The sequence below is a fragment of the Marmota monax genome, unplaced genomic scaffold, assembly GCF_021218885.2.
Source record: "Marmota monax isolate L192 unplaced genomic scaffold, Marmota_monax_Labrador192_F-V1.1 WCK01_AAM20220418_F8-fsc00090, whole genome shotgun sequence".
In the NCBI taxonomy this organism is placed as follows: Eukaryota; Metazoa; Chordata; class Mammalia; order Rodentia; family Sciuridae; genus Marmota; species Marmota monax.
This window is the reverse complement of record NW_026695219.1, coordinates 6,884,131-6,905,376: the sequence shown is the minus strand read 5'-3', so window position 1 is coordinate 6,905,376 and position 21,246 is coordinate 6,884,131. Positions and strand designations below refer to the sequence as shown.

At 39.5% G+C, this 21,246-nt stretch overlaps 1 protein-coding gene across 2 annotated transcripts in view; it reads right to left on the bottom strand.

Annotated features, from left to right (window-relative positions):
* Positions 1 to 21,246, bottom strand: part of Kif26b (kinesin family member 26B) — a 499,298-nt gene that overhangs the window by 154,952 nt on the left and 323,100 nt on the right. For both annotated transcript variants that reach the window (XM_046432469.2, XM_046432470.2), the window contains one exon: positions 4,342 to 4,525. In XM_046432469.2, coding sequence (XP_046288425.1) covers positions 4,342 to 4,525 — 184 coding nt within the window. The remainder of the gene's footprint in view (positions 1 to 4,341; positions 4,526 to 21,246) is intronic.

The window sequence follows — 21,246 nt, the reverse complement described above, 5'->3', positions numbered from 1 at the left end:
TCTCCACTGGTTGAGGGCAACTAGTTCCCAATATCATTCTGCTACCACTATGGTTCCAGAGCCTTCTTGTCTCCACCCAAGATTTTAAAAAGTCACTTATGCCCATTGGCACTCCGGTGAAATGGTAGCAAATATGACACCATAAAGATCTTGACTTCCATCCCTGAGTTTAGAGTCCACAAGCCAATCTCTCACCCTTACTGGGCCTCAGTTTTCTTGTTTACTAAATAAGAGGATTGCTCTTCTAGATAAATCCCTAAAGTCCTTGCCAGGCCTGTGGAAACCTCCCAGGTTTCCAGAGTGAGATCCTGGGTCCTTAGGGTTTAATAGGCAGTTGTTAGGCTGCCCCCTCGTTCTCCCCACCCCCACCCCAGAAGGCCCCAGCTTAAGTTTAAAAAGTCAAATTGCTTTGGGCAATTCAATCAAGCTCGGCTACTTCAAACTTGCCGAATTATAAATAGTGCCAATTATTTATGTTCTATATTAAACTCCACTGTGTTTCTTTGAGGTATTAAAATGTAAATTATGCAACAGAGATAAATGGATGGAATTTTTTTCCACATGGGTAAAGAAAGCTGCAGGTCCTAATTATAGTGAGATATCAGTGGAGGTGGACAAAGCCAGAGTCTGAGAAAATGGGTCAAGCAGTTGGACACCTCAGTGGCATGGTAGAGTAAAAACTGCTGCCACTGTGAAAGCCAGACACTCTTTTTTGGGGAATGGTGGGTACCGGGGATTGAACTCAGGGGCACTCTCCCACTGAGCCACATCCCCAGCCCTATTTTGTATTTTTTATCTACAGACAGGGTCTCACTGAGTTGCTTAGTGTCTCCCTGTTGCTGAGGCTGGCCCTAAACTCACAATCCTCCAGTCTTAGCCTCCTGAGCTGCTGGGATTACAGGCATGCACCATTGTGCCTGGCTACAAAAACCAGACACTCTTTAAGCAGGAAGAAGCAAGATCAAACGTATGCTTGATAACTTCTTGTTTTAATGAAAGTACACATTTAATGTAACAAGTATATGGCTACTCGTATCTTCCAGAGAACACATTCCCTCTGACTGTCACACCCCACACCCTATCCCTGAAGGCTCAGCAGGACAGGAGGGTAGATTCAGCTGCCATGTATCTAGTGGTCACCTTCTGTGATCCCCAGGCTGATGCTCTCATCCATGATACACTTCCATGGACAAACTCAAGGCTTTGATTGCATTTAGAACTGAGAATGAGTAAGGGAGATCACAGTTTAAATTTTAAACGAACAAATGTAAAATCTACAAACCTTAGTTTATTACTGAGTACAACTATTCATTGTAAGGCCCCTCACACCTGGTTGCTACAGTGGTACATCATGAACTCAAGATTAAACCAGTGCCCTTTATCCTCCAACTATTTTTATGAAAATGCTGGGTCAACACTTCTCTGTGTTTGTCCCTAGCCTTATTCCCTTGTCAGAATTCTAGGGAGGACCTTAAGGATGAGGAAGAAGAGAACAAAGGCCTTAGGCTTGGGGCCCAGACCCAACTGAAGGTGCATCCACATCAGACCTTGTAGGCCAGTGTGACAGGAAGACAGTTCCAATGTAGTTCATTTTGAGGTGTCTTGAACAAGGCCATGTGGAGTTATATGAGTGCCCCACACTGGCCAGTAATCTGGTGCCTCTCATAAAAGGGATGTCATGTACTTATTTGTTCATGCTTATTCAGAAGAGGAGGGGGACGATGTTTGGAGCTGGGAGCAGGATATGGAATGGTGGCTGGCTTTCCCTTTGTCCAGGACAGTAACTGTCAGCACTAATGTTCTGAACTCTTATCAAATAAAAGCCCATGCACACTTAAAAATGGCTAAGATGGTAAATTGCATGCTGTGTGCTTTTTACCCAATTAAAAGGCGGGTTCTGTAGTTAAAGAGACCCACAGTCCTTAGCTGTTATCATTCCATATGATCCCTGTGCTCCCCAGTGGGAACGCCACCAGCCTTCCCCAGCTGCTCAGGTGGGAATTTACCTCAGGTCCTGGGAAAGTCTTCAGCCAACAACTATCTGCCCTGTCCAATTCCAGAACTGGGTGTCTTCTATTAGAGGAACCATTGCTTGATCCAACCTGATCTCAAAATTTAAACACTTTTGGAAAGAGTGTCATGAAGTTAAGACTTTCCCAAGGAGATGGTGAGACTGGGGTGGGAGAAATGGAAAGAGACAGGAGAAATGGAGAGTGAGGAAGAGAACAAAGGAAGAAGGGGCAACAGATGCCAGGGTCAACACTGGGGGACAGCAGCCTTCTGAAGACCATAAACCTGGATATGAACATATTTGAGTGTAAAGGGAACAGGAAGTCTGTGATATGAACTAGTAAAATCTGTCTGTACAGTTTAGCTGCTGTCCCCTTCAGCAAGACCAACATTATAGTTTGGATCTGGACTGTGCCTCAAAGCTCCTGTATTGAAGGCTTGGTCCCCAATGCAGCAATGTGAAAGAAGCAGGGCTTTGGGGAGGTGATTAGATCATGAGGGCTCTGTTCTAATCAAGGAATTAATCCACTGATGAGTTTATAATTGAATGGCTTAATGGGAGTGGGAAACTTGTAGGAGGAAGGACCTACTTGGAGGAAGTGGGTGACTGGGGACAAGCCCTTGAAGGGTGGATCTTGCCTCTACCCCCATCCTTGCTTTGTGCCTCTCTTGGGAAGAGCAGCTTTCCTGGACCACACCCTTCAACCATGATGTTCTGCCTCGCCTCAGACCCAAAGCAATGGAGTTAGCCCACCACGGACCCTCTGAAACCATGAGCCAAAATAAGTCTTTTCTCCTCTAAGTTGTTGTTCCTCAGGTATTTTGTCACAGGGATAAAAAGCTAACACAAACAGAAACTTTCCAAAATGAAGCCCAAGGCCAAAGTCAGGTCACCAGGTAGTGTGCATCAATTGACTTGTGACCCCCCCAAAAAAAGTTTTGCCCCTTTTTTCATCAGCTCAATGTTTTCACAAGTCCCAACTTATTTACCTACCAAAGAAACTGTGAGTTACTTCACTCATACATTTAACTCAAAAGAAAGAAAAGGCCTAGAGATGACACTTAAAAATAGAGTTATCCCAAACGTAGCAAAGTGGCATCTTATAAGAGAATTCCTACATGTCTTTCTAAGTCTTTGTAACAATGCAAAATTGCATTTCTCGCTAGAAAGGCATGACCGAAAATGTTTCCCAGAAATCCCATTGGTGGTCTGGTTCAGATGCAGAGGTCATGATTTCTCTGAAGGGGAGAAAAAAAACACAAAACTGCCACAGGGAAATTATGAAGTGCCTTTATGTCATTTTCCTAGACCTCATCTACTCTGGGTCTCCTGACTCTGCCTCTCTTTTGTGTCTTTTTCTTCAAATGCCTATAATTCTGTCAAGTAATGCAAAGCCATTTTTCTCCCCACCAAAATCAAATCAGGCCTCCAACAATTTGAATGTCTTATTTAATTTATGTAACCAGAAAATTTTATAGTAGAGAGTGATATGGTTTGAATTTGAGGTGTCTCTTGAAAGTTCATGTGTGAGACAATGCAGGAATGCTCAGAGGTGAAATGACTAGATTATGTAACCGAATCAGTGGATTAATACATTTGATGGACTAGTAATTTGAAAGGACTACTGTACCACTGTACCGGGGGATAACTATGGGCAGGTGGGTGTGGCTGGAGGAAGGAGGTCATTGAGGGGCATGCCTTTGTGGGTTTTTTGAGCAGCTTTCCTCCACCATACCCTTTCACCACGATATTCTGCCTCGCCTCAGGCCCACAGTGACAGTCAGCTAATCCATGGACTGAACCTCTGAAACTGTAAGCCAAAATAAACTTTTCCTCCTCTAAAGTGTTCTTGCCAGGTATTTTAGTTACAACAATAAAAAGCTGAATGTCACATCTAGTTCTCCCTTAGGTGTGAGGGATGTGTTCCAAGACATTTTGTGGATGCCCCAAACTGCAAATAGTACCAAACCCTGTATATACTATGATAAAGTTTAATTTACAAATTGGACACTGTAAGAGATCAACAATGATAATAAAATAGAACAACTATAACAACTATAACTAATAAAATTTATTTAAAACTATAATAACCTTCTATTTCTAGAATTTTCCATATAATATTTTTGGACTGAAGTTGATCATGGGTAACTAAAAAAGCAGAAAACGAAACCATAGATAAAGGGGGAACAACTATTACCTCCAAATCAATTTCATTCTGTCTCCTTTTGTCCATGGTATCTTGGTATTTTAACAAATTGGAACCCTTGTTTTCTTCTTTCCCAAACTTGATCCAAAACCCCACACTGAGCAGATGGTGAAGAGGTACCTACCTTGCCCAGGCCCGGAGTGTCCTTCACCTTGTTGACAGCCCTCAGCAGACAGGGTGGGGCTGGGGGAGGGGAGGTCTGCAGAATCCCACTGAAGCTGGTGGCAAAGAGAGGTGTCTCAGCAACAGAAGAAGTAGAAGGTCGATGTTTCTTCTTTTTGGAAGACAGATTTAACTTCTGAGCAGCTCTGCAGGGGAAAATGCAGAAAAGGAACAATTAGGGAAAATTAATTGTACATTCTGATATGCTAGGGCTACTTTTTTTTTTCTCTTAAAGATCCCCTTTAATCATTCCTTCTCTCTCCATCTTCACCATCCTTTGAGTAGGGAGGCTTTCATTCAACATGGTAAACTTAATGAGCTACCCAATCATTTATACTGCTAGGGAAAAAAAAGTCATAAAATTGCCTGGTTCTGCAATCACAATTTACAAAGAATTGTTTGTTAACTACCAACACTTAGCTTAAGTATGAATAAAGCTGGTCATCTTTGGGAATAAACAGCATCTATTAAGTTAATCATTCCATAACTTCTCTGGCATAAACTCACACGTGAGGGACCTTATGAGCTCATTCAAAAATTCTAACACCTTATAAAACCCAAACCAGTCTAATGAAGAACCATGCAGTGACCAGTTGGGGCATGACCTGTATGTGGCTATGGAAGAAAAACACAATGTAATAGGGAAGGTATAAATCAAACTGGTTTTAGAAACAACACTGAATCAGAATATTGACTCCAGCCAGCGGGGGTGGGTGTGAAGATTCAGGGCTGCTCCTGTGATCACAGGCTTTTGTACAGAGTGGTCTTTAAATACAAAAAACTGATGGGCATGTATAAAAATGAGGGGGGCCAAAGCAACAAGGGGACATAGAGGGTGCAGACAGGTCCAAGTGTGAGGGGAGGTTGCTGGCATCATTAATAGCATTGGCTGTTCACATAACATCTACCATCCTGCAAGGGCCCTGTAACATGATGATCCTACCACAGGAAAGAGGAAACTGAGGCAAAGGGTGTTGTGAGTGACAGGCAATTCACAGATTCTCCTATACTCATTTCTGGATTAATTCTTGGTGTTTTCACATCATGCATGTATTGTAAGAATTCCAATTTCCTTATCAAATGCTATTAAACATTGGAGCAGCTGCTTAAAACAAAAGGACCACCATACTTCATTCTACAGATCCAAAGCTCACAATCTATCCAGTGTTCTTACCAATTACATAACAGGACAGAAGAGAAGCAGGACAGGAAAGACAAAAATCAGCATTGTTTATACCTTCCCCCTCAAGAGGTCCATCTTAATGATTTGGAATAGTGGATTTTAATTTTGTATCAGTGACTATCCTGCTCAGGGGATTGACAAATCTCCTGAAGTATAAAATTGCCACTTGCACAAAGAGAGCACGTGGTTTTACCATTTCAAAACTTAATGTGCCTTTAGTGTAAAACTGAAAATCTATTTCTAACAAGAATGAAATAGAGAGGGATGGGTCACAGAAAGAATAACGCATTTTGATGGAAAGATATTTCAAAGTCCCAATACTTAGGGAACTCAGAAGTCACTCATTGTAGGATGATGTGAAAAAAGGGCACTGGAAGGACATTTCCACAATGCTTCTTTTTCCAATCAGTGAAAAAAAATACTAGGAATTTTTTTTTATGATTTTATTGCCACTCTTCCTGATGGTTTCCTTCTAAAATTAAAAGTGAAATGGATTCATTCAATGACTGGTCTGGAGCTTCTCTTGGCAGGTACCATTCATCTTTGAGATTCTCTCCCTAAATGAAGAGTGACTCCTCCTGAGGTGCGTGTCAGTCAGTGGCAGGAGGCATCATGTCTCTACTTTCTGACACCCTTGCCTCTGCGATCCCTGGCTGCTTTCAAGTCAGGCTGCCAAGTTCTCTGGGAGTTAGCAAGAAGGGGAACATCAGGCTCCGCTAGTAACTGGAGGCAGTGTTTATCCATTAACATGTAGGATTCTTTTGTACAGTGTAAATAAGGATGGGGCAGCCATCCTTATTTGAATGAATTAATTCTTATTCATTATGTTAATCCCCTGAGCATAATAGTCATGATACAACAGTAATTCTTATTCATACTTAAGCTAAGTGTTGGTTGGTGTGATTCCTACTCTCCCACCCCCTGGGGTTCCCAGGTCAAATAGCAAGATAGGGAGGAAGGGGTCACACTGAAAGCCAACTTAGAAGACTGATGGCTTCCCCCCACACCACCATCTCTGCCACTTATGCCCATGTACAGGTGGGAAGAGGAGGAAAGCAAGCATCCTTACAGTGAAAGTAGACACAGGGCAGCACCACTCCAAGATGTTCCTCCTACAATGTCACCCTCTCACTCTGTACTAGATCATTCCCAACGGCATAAAATATATTGTCATTTCTCCTATTTTAAAAATCAAACACAAACCCTTTACTTAGTTCTCCAATTCTTCCCCTTCCATTCTTTGTAAGTTTATTTTGATCAGCTGTATGTCACACTCCCCACCTCCTTCCCAAACAGCTCTGGTCTAGGTTACCAGTGACCACAAAATTGGAAAATGTCCCGGTTTGCAGCCCCCATCATGACCTGTCAGAGCACTGAGATGTCTTTCTTCTTTCTTTCTCCTCTGTGCTTTCTTCTCTAGGCTTCCAGGACACATTTCTGTCCAGTTTCCTCTGCTGGTCCCTTCTCTTCTGCTCAATTTTTCCATGAGGAATTATAGGGCTCAGTCCTTGGTCCCCTTCATTTCTGTACACAGTCCCTTGGTGTTTGCTTCCAGAATCACAATTTAAATCACATCCTTATGTGGATGACTTCACAAGTTTTATTTCCAGCTTAGATCTCTCTCTGGTCTAAGTTAGACTTTCTGAATCTGGTTTACTTCCCCTTAGCATGATGTTCTTTAGTTCCATTCATATACCAGCAAATTATATAATTCCATTCTTCTTTATGGCTGAGTATATATATACTACATTTATCCATTCATCTATTCAGGGACACCGAGGCTGGTTCCATGCACTGCTATAAACATTAGTATGTGGGTATCACTATAGTAGGCTGATTTTAGTTCTTTGGGATAAATACCAAATTGGTATAGCTAGGCCTTATGATAGGTCCATTCCTATTCTTTTTGAAGGATATTCATACTACTTTCCAAAGTGAGTGTACTAATTTGCAATCCTACCAACAATGTTTGAGAATACCTGCCCCCCCATCTTTACCAGCATTTATTGTAATTAGTATCCTTGATGATTGCCATTCTAACTGTAGTGAAATGAATTCTCAGTGTAGTTTTGATTTGCATTTCCTTGACTCTAAAGATAGTTAATATATATATGAAAAAACGTTGACTATTCGCATTTCTTCTTTAGAGAAATGTCCACTAAGTTCATTTGCCCATTTATTGATTGGGTTTTCTTTCTTTGTTTCTTTCTCTCTCTTTTTTTTTTTTTTTTTTGGTGTTAAATTTTTTTAGTTCCGGATATGAATCTCATCAGAAGTAGAGCTGGCAAAGATTTTCTCCCATTCTGTAGGATCTCTCTTCACACTCTTGGCTCTTTCAATGTGCAAGAGCTTTTAAATTTGATGCCATCTCACTTATTGATTCTTGGTTTTATTTCTCAAGCTTTCTCTGACTTTATTAACAAAGTCAGAGTCTGCACCTATAAGTTGGAGTGTTGGCTCTCTGTTTTCTTGTAGCAGTTATAGTGTTTCTGGTTTATCTTTGACCTATTTTGAGTTGATTTTTTTGTATAGGGTGAGAGACTGGATTATAGTTTCATTTTTCTACATATGAATATCCAATGTTCCTAGCACCATTTGTTTAAGAGGTTGGTTTTTTTTCACCAGCATATATATATATATATATATATATATATATATAATCTTCTTCAAGGATCAAATGACTGTATCTACATAGGTTTGCCTGTGTCTTCTACTATTCCATTGGTCTTCATGTCTGTTTTAATCCCAATACCATGCTCATTTTGTTATTATAGCTCTGTAGTATCATTTGAGATCCAGTGTCATGATATCTCTAGCATCATTCTTCTTGATCAGGAGTGCTCTGGCTATTCTGGGTCTTTTATTATTCTGTGTGAGTTTTAGGACATTTTTTTCCTAGTTCTGTGAAGAATGTCACTAGTATTTTGATGGTGATCCCAGTGAATCTGTAGATTGCTTTTGGTAGTATGGTCATCTTGACAATATTAATTTTGCCTATCCAAGGAGATGGGAAGTCTTTTCATATTCTAAGGTCTTTTTCAATTTCATTCTTCTCTATTCTATAATTTTCATTGCAGAGGTCTTCCAACTCTTTCCACTATTTTTTGACTCTTCTTTTTCTCACATCACACATCTAACCCATCCAGAAATTCTGTTGACTCTAACTTCAAATAGATCTGTGACCCAAACCCCACTCATTGTCACCTCCTTGGTCTGAGCTGCCAACCTCTCTTGCTGGATTTGCTGTAAGTTTCATAGCTTGTTCCCTTCTTCTGTGTCCCCTATCACACATCTATTTCCCACACAATAGTAAAAGTTATTCTTTCAAAACTTGTCTGCTCAGGAAGGCACAGAGACAAACCCACATAAATACAGTTATCTCATACTAGACAAAAGTGTCATAAACATATGTTGGAGGAAAGATAGCCTCTTCAACAAACAGTGCTGGGAAAACTAAAAATCCATATGTAGCAAAATAAAATTAGACCCCTATCTCTCACCCTGTACAAAACTCAACTCAAAGTGGATCAAGGACCTTGGCATTAGACCAGAGACCCTGAGCCTACTAGAAGAAAAAGTAGCCCCAACTCTCCATCAAGTCAGCTTAGAAACCAACTTCTTAATAAGACTCCTAAAGCACAAGAAGCAAAACCAAGAATCAATAAATGGGACTGTATCAAACTAAAAAGCTTCACAGCAAAGGAAACAATCAAGAATGTGAATAGAGAGCCTACCAAATGGGAGAAAATCGTTGCCATGTGCAAGTATTAATTTCTAGGATATATAAAGAATTAAAAAAAACATAACACCAAACAAACAAACAAAAAACAAATCACCAAATCTATAAATGGGCAAAGGAACTGAACAGACACTTCATGAAAGAAGAAATATGATTGGTCAACAAATGTATGAAAAAATGTTCAACATCTCTAACAATTAGAGAAATGCAAATGAAAACTACATTGAGATTTCATCTCACTCCAGTCAGAAGGGTAAATATCAAGACTATAAGTAACAATAAATATTGGCAAGAATGTGGGAGAAAAGGTACATTACTGGTGAGACTGCAAATTGGTGCAATCACTCTGGAAAACATTATGCAGATTCTCAGAAAACTTGGAATGGAACCACCATTTGACCCAGTTATCCCACTCCTTGGCATATACCCAAAGGACTTAAAATCAGCAGCCACATCAGTGTTTGTAGCTCCTCAACTCACAATAGCTAAGCTATGAAAACAACTTGGTACCCTTCAACAGATGAGTGGATAAAGTCAATGTGGCATATATGAACAATAGAATATTACTCAGCACAAAGAAAATGAAATTATGGCATTTGCTGGTAAATGGATGGAACTGGAAACTATCAAGCTAAGTGAAATAAGCCAATCCCAAAAAACCAAAGGCCAAGTGTTCTCTCTCACATGTGGATGCTGACATACAATAGGCAGGGGAGCAGGAGGAGTGGAGGTTCACTAGATTGGACGGGGGTGGGGTGCGGGGGGAGTAGGGGAACGTAGGGGGGATGGGAATGGGAAAGACTGTAGAATGAATCAGGTATAACTTTCCTATGTTCATATATGAATGAACCAGTGAAAATCTATATAATGTAAAACCACAGAAAGGAAAATTATACTCCATGTATTTTGATATGACATAACCTAATGTTGGAAGTCATACAGCATCATTCCCAGCATATTGATCTGCTACATTCTATTGTCATGTATAACTAAAAAGAACAAACAAAAAATTAAGAACAAAACAAAACAAAAACTTGTCTACTCAAGGCCCTCCTTTTGATTCCCCAATTCACTCAGAGTAAAATCTAAAGTACTTACAATGGCTTTCCATGAGCTGTACTCTCTCCCCCACATCTCTCAGACCACTTTTCCTACTATTCTTTGATTAGAAGGAAAAAATCAAAATTAGCAAGCCAGGCTTATCAGCCTGTAAATACTCCTAATACATTTCCACCTCAGGGCCTTTCCACAAGCTCTTTCCTCAACCTGGAATACTCTGCCCAGATAGATACAGGCATATGGGTCACTCTCTCCCTCCTTTAAATATTTTCTCAATGAACTACCCTGACAATCATGGTAGATCATATTTTCCAAAGATGGCTACACCAATACATTCTCCCATATGCTCTTCTTATAACATGATAGTGATGCTCCATCATTAAGTCTATGTTCCTTCTCCTTGAATCTGAGTGGAAGTTTGAAATTGCTTTGAGCAGCACAATATGCTGGAAGTGATGCTGTATGACTTCCAACATTAGGTTATGAAGAGTGATACAACTTCTCTCTAACAGTGGCACTCCCTTCCCCATCTCTTACCCTTAGGACAATCACCATTGGAGCCCAACTTCCAGGAAACCCAGATCACATAAAGAGGGTCATGAGAAAAAAAAAAAACTGAGGACCCAGACAATAATCTGCGTCAACTGTCGGTAAATGAACCATTAGCCGGACATCATGAAGCAGAGATAAATCACACCCATTATGTCTTGTCTGAGTTTCTGACTCCCAGAAACCATGAGAGATAATAAATAAGCATTGTTACTTTAAGCCACCACAGTAAATGAATCGTCTACTCCCCAACTCCTAATTTCCCCTACTTCAGTCATTCCCAACCATGATATTCATCTTTTACCTTAGCAGTTTATTTAGTGAGTTATTGTTTATTATCTGCTTCCCCTCTAGAAAGTAAATTCCAACAGGGCAGACAGCTCAAAAATATGTATCAAATGAATGAATGAAGACTACAGCTACTGGTGGGTATTTAGAGTAGAGAGTAGAAAACTGGAAAAAGAGGAAAGAAAAGAGTCATTTTTAAAAGATGTCTTTAAAGAAATGAATAAATGACTCATGGGAGGAAATATTTTTTCAAGCAAGGATGCCAAATATTTTCATAGGCTAGTTTTTGAATCTCTGAAAACTGATAAGGAAGATAACATTACCCCCGTTTAACAAAGAAATGAGGCTTAATGAGGTTAAATCCAGAGACCATTCAGCATCTGACCTGAGTTTGAACAGACAGCTTCTTCAGATTTTAAGTAGGTAAAATTAGACAAGTTACTGAAATTTTGATTACATTTATAAAGGACTTAGCACAGTGGCTGGTAATAGCATGAAATAATGCTATCATTATCATCATTGTTATTCTTTATCATCATTACAACTATTATTATTATTACCATTCGTTTCTGTACAGTTAGAGACAGCAAACATAATACCTACTTTTATAAACTTGTTTCAGAAAAATAAATAAGACAGTGCCACAACAAGTTTATTACAAGGTCTGGGGATGTAGCTCAGTAGTGAAGCACTTGCTTAAGATGCATGAGGCCCTGGATTCAATTCCAGTATCACACAATAATAAAAACTAAAAATTAAAACAAGAATTGAATATACTAGTAAATGATACTTTGAAGCAATATAATAATAAGTAGTGGAGCTAGAGTCAATGTAGGCATTTGTGTGCTACACTGAATCATGTTGTCTTTAGAGATTAGATTTATATCACAAAACCTACAGTAGGTATAACATAAAGACATCATGGCTTTATATACAAGGCATTTTTCTAAAAATTGGAGTAACCATTAGTGATAGCTCAGTTTAATGAAAGGGAGCATTTTGCCACTAGAATTTTCCAATTAATGGGCAGAAAACCATGTACAGGGACTATCAGAGAGAAAAACGCACACAGTGGCAAAACTGGATAATTTCCAACATCTCTTCCAGGGTGGAGATTCTGAACGTAATGATTCCCGGAACCTCTATGCCATTTAGGGAAGCCTAAGTTGGACTCAATGCAGAAAAATGGGAATGAAGGAAATTATTTTGAGAATACATTTAACATTATTTTCTTCTCAAAGTGTGCATATAAAATAAATACTCTAGGAGAATTTAAAAAATTTGAAATGAATAGAAATCATGTTTCATAGTCATAGATTCTATAATAGCATGTTTAAAATTTTGACATCCATATCACCAGTTGTTTGATCTCTGTTTTACATATTCCAATTTCTTGGAGGTCAGCTGCTTCAGTTCTTTTAATATAGCACTTCAATGACATGCAGATAGGAGAAGGTTAAAGTTTAGAAATTGCTCATGTGTAATTATGTTATTCAGAGACATAAAGGAGAGTCAGTCATGAAAGAATTGAAAAAATAGACATTTTGGCTAGGAGTATATTTTGTGTAATTCACCTCTCTTATTTCAAGTTCTTTTCTTCATAGGAGGAAAAACAGAACAATGTTTTATAAGATTTCAAATAACAAAAAGAAAGAAAAAAAATTACTTAAAAGCTATTATAAGCAATATTTACTTGTCTTATTCTTATAAGAGATAGTGCTTCATATTTCCTGGAGCTATTTATCCCAGCTAAATATCCATTAGTTTCATTTAATTCTCTGTGCCTTATTTCAAGGAAAAAGATAGTCTCTATCAGGGTGAAATTAATATATACTGAACACCTATAAAGAAAGAGGTGCCATACTAAGTATTATCAGGCTGTGAGAAGAGTAATGGTGTATATTTGGGAAGACTTTAAGCCTAGTGAGTGCAATTCCTCCCTCTGGGTTCTAATCCTTTGTCTTCATGTCCTTTCTCATCTCACACAAATGAGTCACATAACTCTCTTACCACCTCAATATGGTGCTATCTGAATCAGGTAAGAATTGCCAAGACCTTCCCACACGGGATGGTCAGTTGTTCTCATTGGCCAGGTGTATCCAGATCTCAAGAAAAAAAAAATCATGAGTATCAATACTTCTCTGGTGAATTTAATTGGTTTAAATAGAAGAAAAATTCTTAGATCTCACTTGTACAGATTAGAGAGAAAATTTAAGAGAATCTTACTTTTTTTCTTTTGCTTTTGTGTGACAGACTATTTGCCAAACTATGACCCTGGATTTTCAAGAATTGAGGGGTGTTTAAATGGAAAACCCCTCCTCTCTTGTGTATCTCATAAGAATTAGCATCCAGGGATTTCTAAAATATTGACCTAACAATCTTTTAAGAACTACTAAAATTCATGAAGAAAATAACTATTTTAGGAGATTGGGCAGGAAAATCAGCATCACAGTAACTTTTAAGGACCTCCTGCTTTTTAAAAATTTGACATTCAAGGGTCAGATATTTCATCTTGTTTGAAGGGGTGTTCAAGTGTGGGATGCCCAGAAAGGTGAAAGGTTTGTAAAAATTAAGAGGTCATTCAAGTTCTACTAAGCCCAGCACAAGTGACTGATGGGTGAGAGATCAACTAAAAAACTGCAAGACCCTCACAACAGCTGCACCTGCTGCACAGAAAGGGCCTTGAGCCAGGAGGGGGATGGCAGCAGCAGAGCTTCCACCATCAGCATGTGAAGGCTGATTCAAGTCACAATTTAATGTGAAAATGGCTGGTGCTGCCATGGCTTTAGTGCCATTATAAAAATATTTCAATGCTCTGAGGATTAAGACTATCTGATAATGAGCAATGACATGACAGATCACAGCACCTCCTAGGAAATCCATGGGATCAATGACACAGGGGGAGAAGATAATAAAACAGATTATAAATGGAGAGAATAGACAGAAGACCCCATGGTCTGAGGCAGACCTCCTGGGAAACAGTTAATGATATCCATCTACATCTTACAAACACCAGTGTTGCTTCATTTTGCAGTAACATCTATTTAAAGTATTCTGGCACCACCATGAAATCTGTTAGTCGTTTTGGAACCATCTCAAATCAGGAGTAAGAGTGTCCCCCTGTCAATTTCGTATTTTCTAACTGACTGTCAGGAAGAGTCTTTCCATGTCTCTGGAGACTAAAAAAGCATATGGGTCTTGGAGTTGTTCTGATTTTTATGTAAATGATGTAGTTCATTAGTGCAAGAAGATAATTCATGTCATGACTTCAAATAAAATATTTACTACTTGGAGGCAAAACATAGCTGACCATGACACTCAAACAAAACTGCATTAAAACACTATACAGCTAGATACTGTTCTAATTTGTAAGTGGATTGATTTTTGCAAGTGAATATACAGTGTTAACCCATGGTGATAGTCACTGTGAACTTATTCTCCTCTTAAACATTTACCTATGCTTTAAGGACTTATACAAATTGTTTCCATTTAACTACTTCAACCTTCATAGATAATCATTCTGCCCACTAAGTAGTTGATCTTGAGACAATATCTTATGTTTTGAGACTTAATGAGATGTTGCTTTCTAGAATGATCTTTTGCTTGCCTTGGTTCCATTACTGCACTGTTAACTGATAGAGGGTCAACGCCATGTGTTTACTTTCTTCTGCCACCACCACCCCCCAGACCTGACTGACAGCTTTGTGTCTCACTGAAGGAATACTGTGTACTCACTTGACTTCTTGATTCAAACTTTGGAGTTATACCAACATACACAAAGTCCCAAGGTGAAGTAATCTGGAGTTCTAGATAATGCTTAGACCTTGCAATGTTCTATTTTTTCTGAAACATTTTCTACACATCATTATGTCCATCCTTTACCTGACACTATAAGGCAAGCATAGAAGGTATTTGTACTGCAAATTAAAGATTTTTTAAAAAATTGATTTTACCCATAGTCACAGGATGAAAGGTTCTCATACCTGGGACCAGTATTTATGTTTTCTGTCTTCTGGACCCAGGATCTTTCCATTCCATATGTTATTATGCACTTTGATAAATGAAAGCAGTTATTTTATTTGGACAAAATAAAACCAAATGATAATCATTTGTCTAATAATGAAGAGGAAAAAAGCAGTTACATATTTTTGTATGTAATTCAAATCAAATCATATATAAGCATTTACCAATTACTGATCTAGTTGCTTAGCAACATACCTTCATATTACAGGGGGAAAATGTCTCAGCTGAGTGAGTTAGGTCAGGGCCAGAATTAGGATGAGAAAGGCAAATTATATGAAAATGGCTTCTCCATTTCTACAACCTGGAGTGTGTCCTTGCATAATAATAGCAATAGCAGCTACCCCAGGGCCACACACATCATGATACCATCTACCTCCACCTCATGCTTCTTCCTCTACTAATGTGAAAAGAATGTTGCAAGCTGCTTAGAATGCATCTCTGTGGTGCTCCAGGGAACTTAATCAATCAATCAGTACTTGTTGAATGACAATCATCCACAAAAGAACTATGGCACTGTAAATATCACCAGAACTGTCTTTGAGTCACTCAGCAGCTGCTCTGTATTAGTGTCTACTCCTAAACTGCACAGATGAGAAGAATCCACACCACAAAATGTTATTGATAACTTGATATTGGCTCCAGAGCAGCAGAAATAAAGAGCTGGGAGAAGCCTAAAGACACACAGCAGGTAAACCCACTCCACAGCTGAGGAGCTTTACCATCCATGTCAACGGAAAGCTTCCCCTGGACTGTGTTACTGTGTAGCACATCATTCACTCGTGCCTGGAGGAACACTAAGGGTAAAAGGTATTTTTTGAAAACGACACTGCTTGTGGCTCTTGCTAATCCATTTATGTCTGCATTTTTTTCCATGGTCAGAATTATAGATAAATGAAAATGGGACCAAAGGCAAAATAGTGTAACCAAAATAAGAGTCCATTTCTAAACTAATTTTTGGAATGAAACGAATTCAAGGTAAAACAAACAAAACAAAACCACTCTGCTTAAAGCTAGGTACGTATGAAAGTGTTTGCTGAGCCAAACTCCTTTACGTCAAAATAGTGTGTTCATATGCCCAAATAAAGCAGAAAGTGTTTTCAGAATGAGCCATTGGCATGGAAATTTCTACAGAAGCACAAAGTGAGAGTTTGTTATTTGGATTTTAGATTTGGATTTTAGAAATACCAAACAAATACTCCGTTGGTGGCAAAGTCTGTACTTTGCAAGGGTATCTGTCTCAGAAGCTCTGAGAGGCCTCCTCTCTCTGTTTCTGACAAGTGCATGAGGGATTCTGTCTGTCTGATGCTGTGACACTCAGGGCTCAGGCTGCTGCAATGCATGTTGGGATTCAGAGCCTTTTAAGATTGACTCTCCCTTTCCAGGGGTTAACCTCCACCCCCAGCCTATGGTACAGTCACTGCTGTGTTCAGTACTCTGCTGTCCCCCAATCTTGGCTCACCTCTGCTTGTGTGGCAGCAGGATACCAGACACTGTGGCTGACCTCCACAGCTCCCTTTAATATTTCATATCATTAGGACTGTGACAGAGCTACTTTACTAATGGCCAAGATGCCATCTGCAGGGGCTGGGTTTTCAAACCAGAGAAAGTTGGGAACTTGTGCTCTAATGAAATTGATCTCATCCAGAACTTGACAAATTAGTGCCACATACAATGGGCAGCTTAAGAACATGTTGACTTTCTTTTAGTAATTGTCCATTTCTATATGTCCAGCAAGCCCAGCAGGCCAGACCCGAATACCACTATGAAAGCAAGTTCAAGATTACAACTAAGAGGAAAACACTCATTAAAACCAGAAAAGTTCTGCTTCTAGGACCGAAAGACCTCATGAAGGTGTCAATTTCTTTGGGTCTCCACAATTTTTCATATTTTTAAGAGACGGCACCTCGCTTTTTCAAGGACATTGGAAGACAGAATAAACCAAAGCTGATTTACAAGTTCAAGTGGAATAGAAAAGTGTAAAGGAACCATGTGAGGTGGCACATGCCTGTAATCCCAGCAGCTCAGGACGCTGAGGAAGGAGGATCATGAGTTCAAAGCCAGCCTCGCAAAAAGCGAGGTACTAAACAATTTAGTGAGACCCCCCTCTCTAAATAAAATACAAAATATGGCTGGGGATGTGGCTCAGTGACTGAGAGTCCCTGAGTTTAATCCTCAGAACCCGCCATCCCCAAAAAAAGTGTAAAGGAAGATACTAGCAATTTATAAATGCCTTTGATGCCATGTGACAAATACTTTGAATTGTGACTGTAGCTTTTAGCTGCTTTCTTTTTTTGGGGGGGCGGGGTAGGTCCTGGGCATTAAGCCAGGGGCACTTAACCACTGATCCACAGCCTTGGCCCTTTTATGTACTTTATATTGAGTCAGAGTCTTGCTAAATTGCCTAGGGCCTTGCTAAATTGCTGAAGCTGGCTTTGAACTTGTGATCCTCCTGCCTCAGTCTCCAGAGTCACTGGGATTATAGGTGTGCACCACTGTGCCGGCTACCTGCTTTTTTCTTCTCTCTCTCTCTCTCTTTTTAGCTCCACATTATTATTTATTTCCATTCAGACCTACAAAGCCCCACTTCCTTTCCTCCATGCTGTTCTAGAAGGGTAGGCTCCAAACCTTCCAGTACACACTCATAAGAACTTTATCTGGGAGGAAAAGAATGTAAAGAACATGATAGTGTAAGGACATTTTGTTTTAGGTATTTGACTATAAATGCCCTGGACAATGACAGGTAAGGAGTCCCTAGATGAGAAAGCCAAGGGAGACAGAATCAATCACCCAGTTCTTCATTTGTTTGCATCTGACCTCTAGCCAGTGACCACACAGCTGCTCAAGCCAGTGGCCATGCAGCTGGATTACTGATGACCCACCACACTTGTGCCCCACTTCTACCCACTTTTGTTCCTGTTACTTACCTGTACCAAGCTCTGGGTCTTAGTTTTCCCAGATTCCTTCCTAGCTTCCTCATATTAGGTTCCTGATCTGCATCCTGGCATCTGCTTACCTGCTTGATTTCTACTTGCAAACCTCAGCTCTAGCCTCAGTTGATCTCCCTTTCTCATCTATTTGCACATAGATGCTTATGTGCTTTTTCCGGTGCTATCTGACCTTCTAGTTATCAGTCCTTTCTGCCTAGATGTTTCCTGTTCACAGATCTTTATGTTCCTGACCTTGAGATAGATAGGAATTTGGGGATAAAGAAAAAGAAAGATACACTGAGTCTCAAAAGAGAAGTGCCAAGGAGCTGTTGGAATGCAGGAGATGCCCACAAATCTTTGAAATGCAAAACAAGTAACTCCTGAGCCCCTAGCCCCATCTTTGCCTGAGAAAAGTAACAGGATACTAGATCAATACGCAGGCACTAGAAAAACTGGCTCAAAATTGTGTAACTGCCCTGACTCCTCAAGTCTAACCCCTAGCTACGGTAACCCTATAAATATTAACGCCCCAGACCAAAAGGTTGCTCCCTCTCCCTCTGGAGATGTTATGCATTCTCACTTGAATGTACTCCTTATTTACCCCAAAAAGCATCTCCCCCTTAATATAGCCTGCATTCTCTCTTGAATGTGTATCTGCTTTGCTAAATAAATCCATTTGTGCTTCTGACTGCTATGTTCTGAAAATTCTTTTCCATCAGGTATGACAAGGACCCTGCTTGTCCTGAGTGAAGGTCCCCCTCCTTTGATTACAGCCTGATCTAACCAGCCTCAAGCCTCCTTACTACCAGGAAAACTGGGTAATTTCTTAGCCCCACCTGAATCATACCTGTGCAAATTGGGCTCAATACATAAATAGAAAGAATTGTAAACACCAGATCCAAGTAAATGGGTAAAAAGTAAGTTTAAAAATCCGTCCCAAAGCCAGACAAAAATGATTTTCATTAAGTGACTTTAACACTCTCTTTCCTAAACATGAATAATGGAGAACTGGCTAGGCTTATTGAGCGGAATTGGTGAGACCATCTACAACACAGTTATTTCTGTTGCCTATAAATATAGACAGAGAAAAAGATAATCATAGGCTAATTAAAGCCCATTCCTTGGAAAATGCCAGTGCCTGATTTTTCTGCTGAGAAACAATTGTCCATAAAATATGCATATATATCTTCTACAGTACAAAGAACTCTCCAACTAAAATTAAGATTCCTTCAAGGAATAAACATATTGCAGATAATTTGATTTCAAGAATCTAATGAATCTTATGTTCTTTTCATTACATCCTGCTGCCCTTTAGATGCTATATTCACATGGTCTCTAGTTAAATCATTTATACATGTGCTAATGTAATGTTAAAAAAAAGAAGATGCTCAAGATCTCCCATAAACAGATCGTCCATTTCAAAGCCAAGGGGAAACAGTAATTCCCATGGAGTTTGTCTTAGTATTTGTCTTCCTCCCCTGTTGGGTAGAAAAATATCTTTGAAAAGTGTAAGTAACTGCATAAGCAGTTGTGTTGCTCATTTTAAATGTCTTTATTCTAAAAGAAACAGCTGTTTATTCTCACTCTTACAAGATTTTGATCATGTGAAATTAAAAACTGACATGAAATTACACACTTCAGATATAATTTGTTGCCTGAAAAAGCAAATTGCTATCAAGGTGTGATAGCTAGGAATGGGCAGCATTTGCAGAGAAAGTAAAGCCTTTAATCCATAAATCTTTGCTCAGTACCTGTAGCTCTTTCAGAGAAAAAACTAATTAATTGTCAATGCTGGGTGACATGCTCTGTGGTTTGGGGGCTTCTTGGTTAATTAAATTTGAATATAACAGTTTCATTTGCTAAAGGAAGTCATTTCTTTTTTCCCCTTTAATATCAACATTTTTATTTAACAAATTATTGTCTGAAGTTGGAATCTGAAGAAATCATTAACTTATTTCAAAGAAAAACAATTTGCATGGGATCCTTACATTGCAATATTAAGTACCAGATACAGAAGTGGGTCAGGAACCGTGCCCCGGACTCTGCTGCAAGGCTGGACTGCCCCAGATTTCTGGTGATATTTAGACTACTGGAACCTTAGCAGCCCCAGTAGAGGCTAAGAGGTAGAAATTTATACCGCCCCCCACTCTATCTAAAGTTGCCTGGGATGAAGTTTATACATTGGCTGAAAACCATAGAAAAATCACAATGTGCATAAAGTTCAGACATCACAGTCTAGCTAGAGCAGAGGAAAGGAGACAGCTTTTGTTTTTAATAAGGGACAAAGATCTTCTCCATGGAGAAGACAGCAGAGATAAGAGATTATTTTTGACCAAAATAAGTTGTAAGAAAGAATCTCTAGTGATCATGACCAAACCAGCCTATAGAGGAAATTCCTTTATCAACTTTGCCTCAAAACTGCTAATGAAGACTTAAAATTTGCTTCTCATTGTACATACTTGGCTGATTATTCCTATGGGGGCAGGACAGTTAGGTGATAAAGAGCATGGGAAGACAACAGAAAGGAGGTGTGGAGTGCACTTCTCCACTGACAGGATGCAAATTGAGAACTAAGACTACTTAGTCTCTCTGTTGGAAGCTGTGCTGCAGCACGGTGTGCATGTATGATGCGTGCATGGGGAGTGTTATGGTTTAGATCTGAAGTATCCCCAAAAGGCTCCTGAGTGAGACAATGTGAAACAGTTTAGAGGGGAAATGACTGGGTTATGAGAGTGTTAACCTAATCGGTGCATTAATCTCCTGGCAGGGATTAACTGGGTGGTAACTATAGGCAGGTAGGGTATAACTGGAGGAGGTGGGTCACTGGGGGCATGCCCTTGGGGTTTGTATTTTGTCCCTTGTGAGCACAGTTCTCTCCACTTCCTGATTACCACTGCTGAGCAGCTTTCCTCTTCCACTCTCTTCTGCCATGATGTTCTGTCTCACCTCAGGCCTATAGCAATGGAGTCAGCCATCTACGGACTGATACCTCTAAAACCATGGCGCCAAATAAATATTTTCTCCTCTAATTACAGCAAGGAAAAAGCTGACTGAAACAGGAAGAGGGTAGGAAGAACAACTAAGAATTTAAAAATAAGA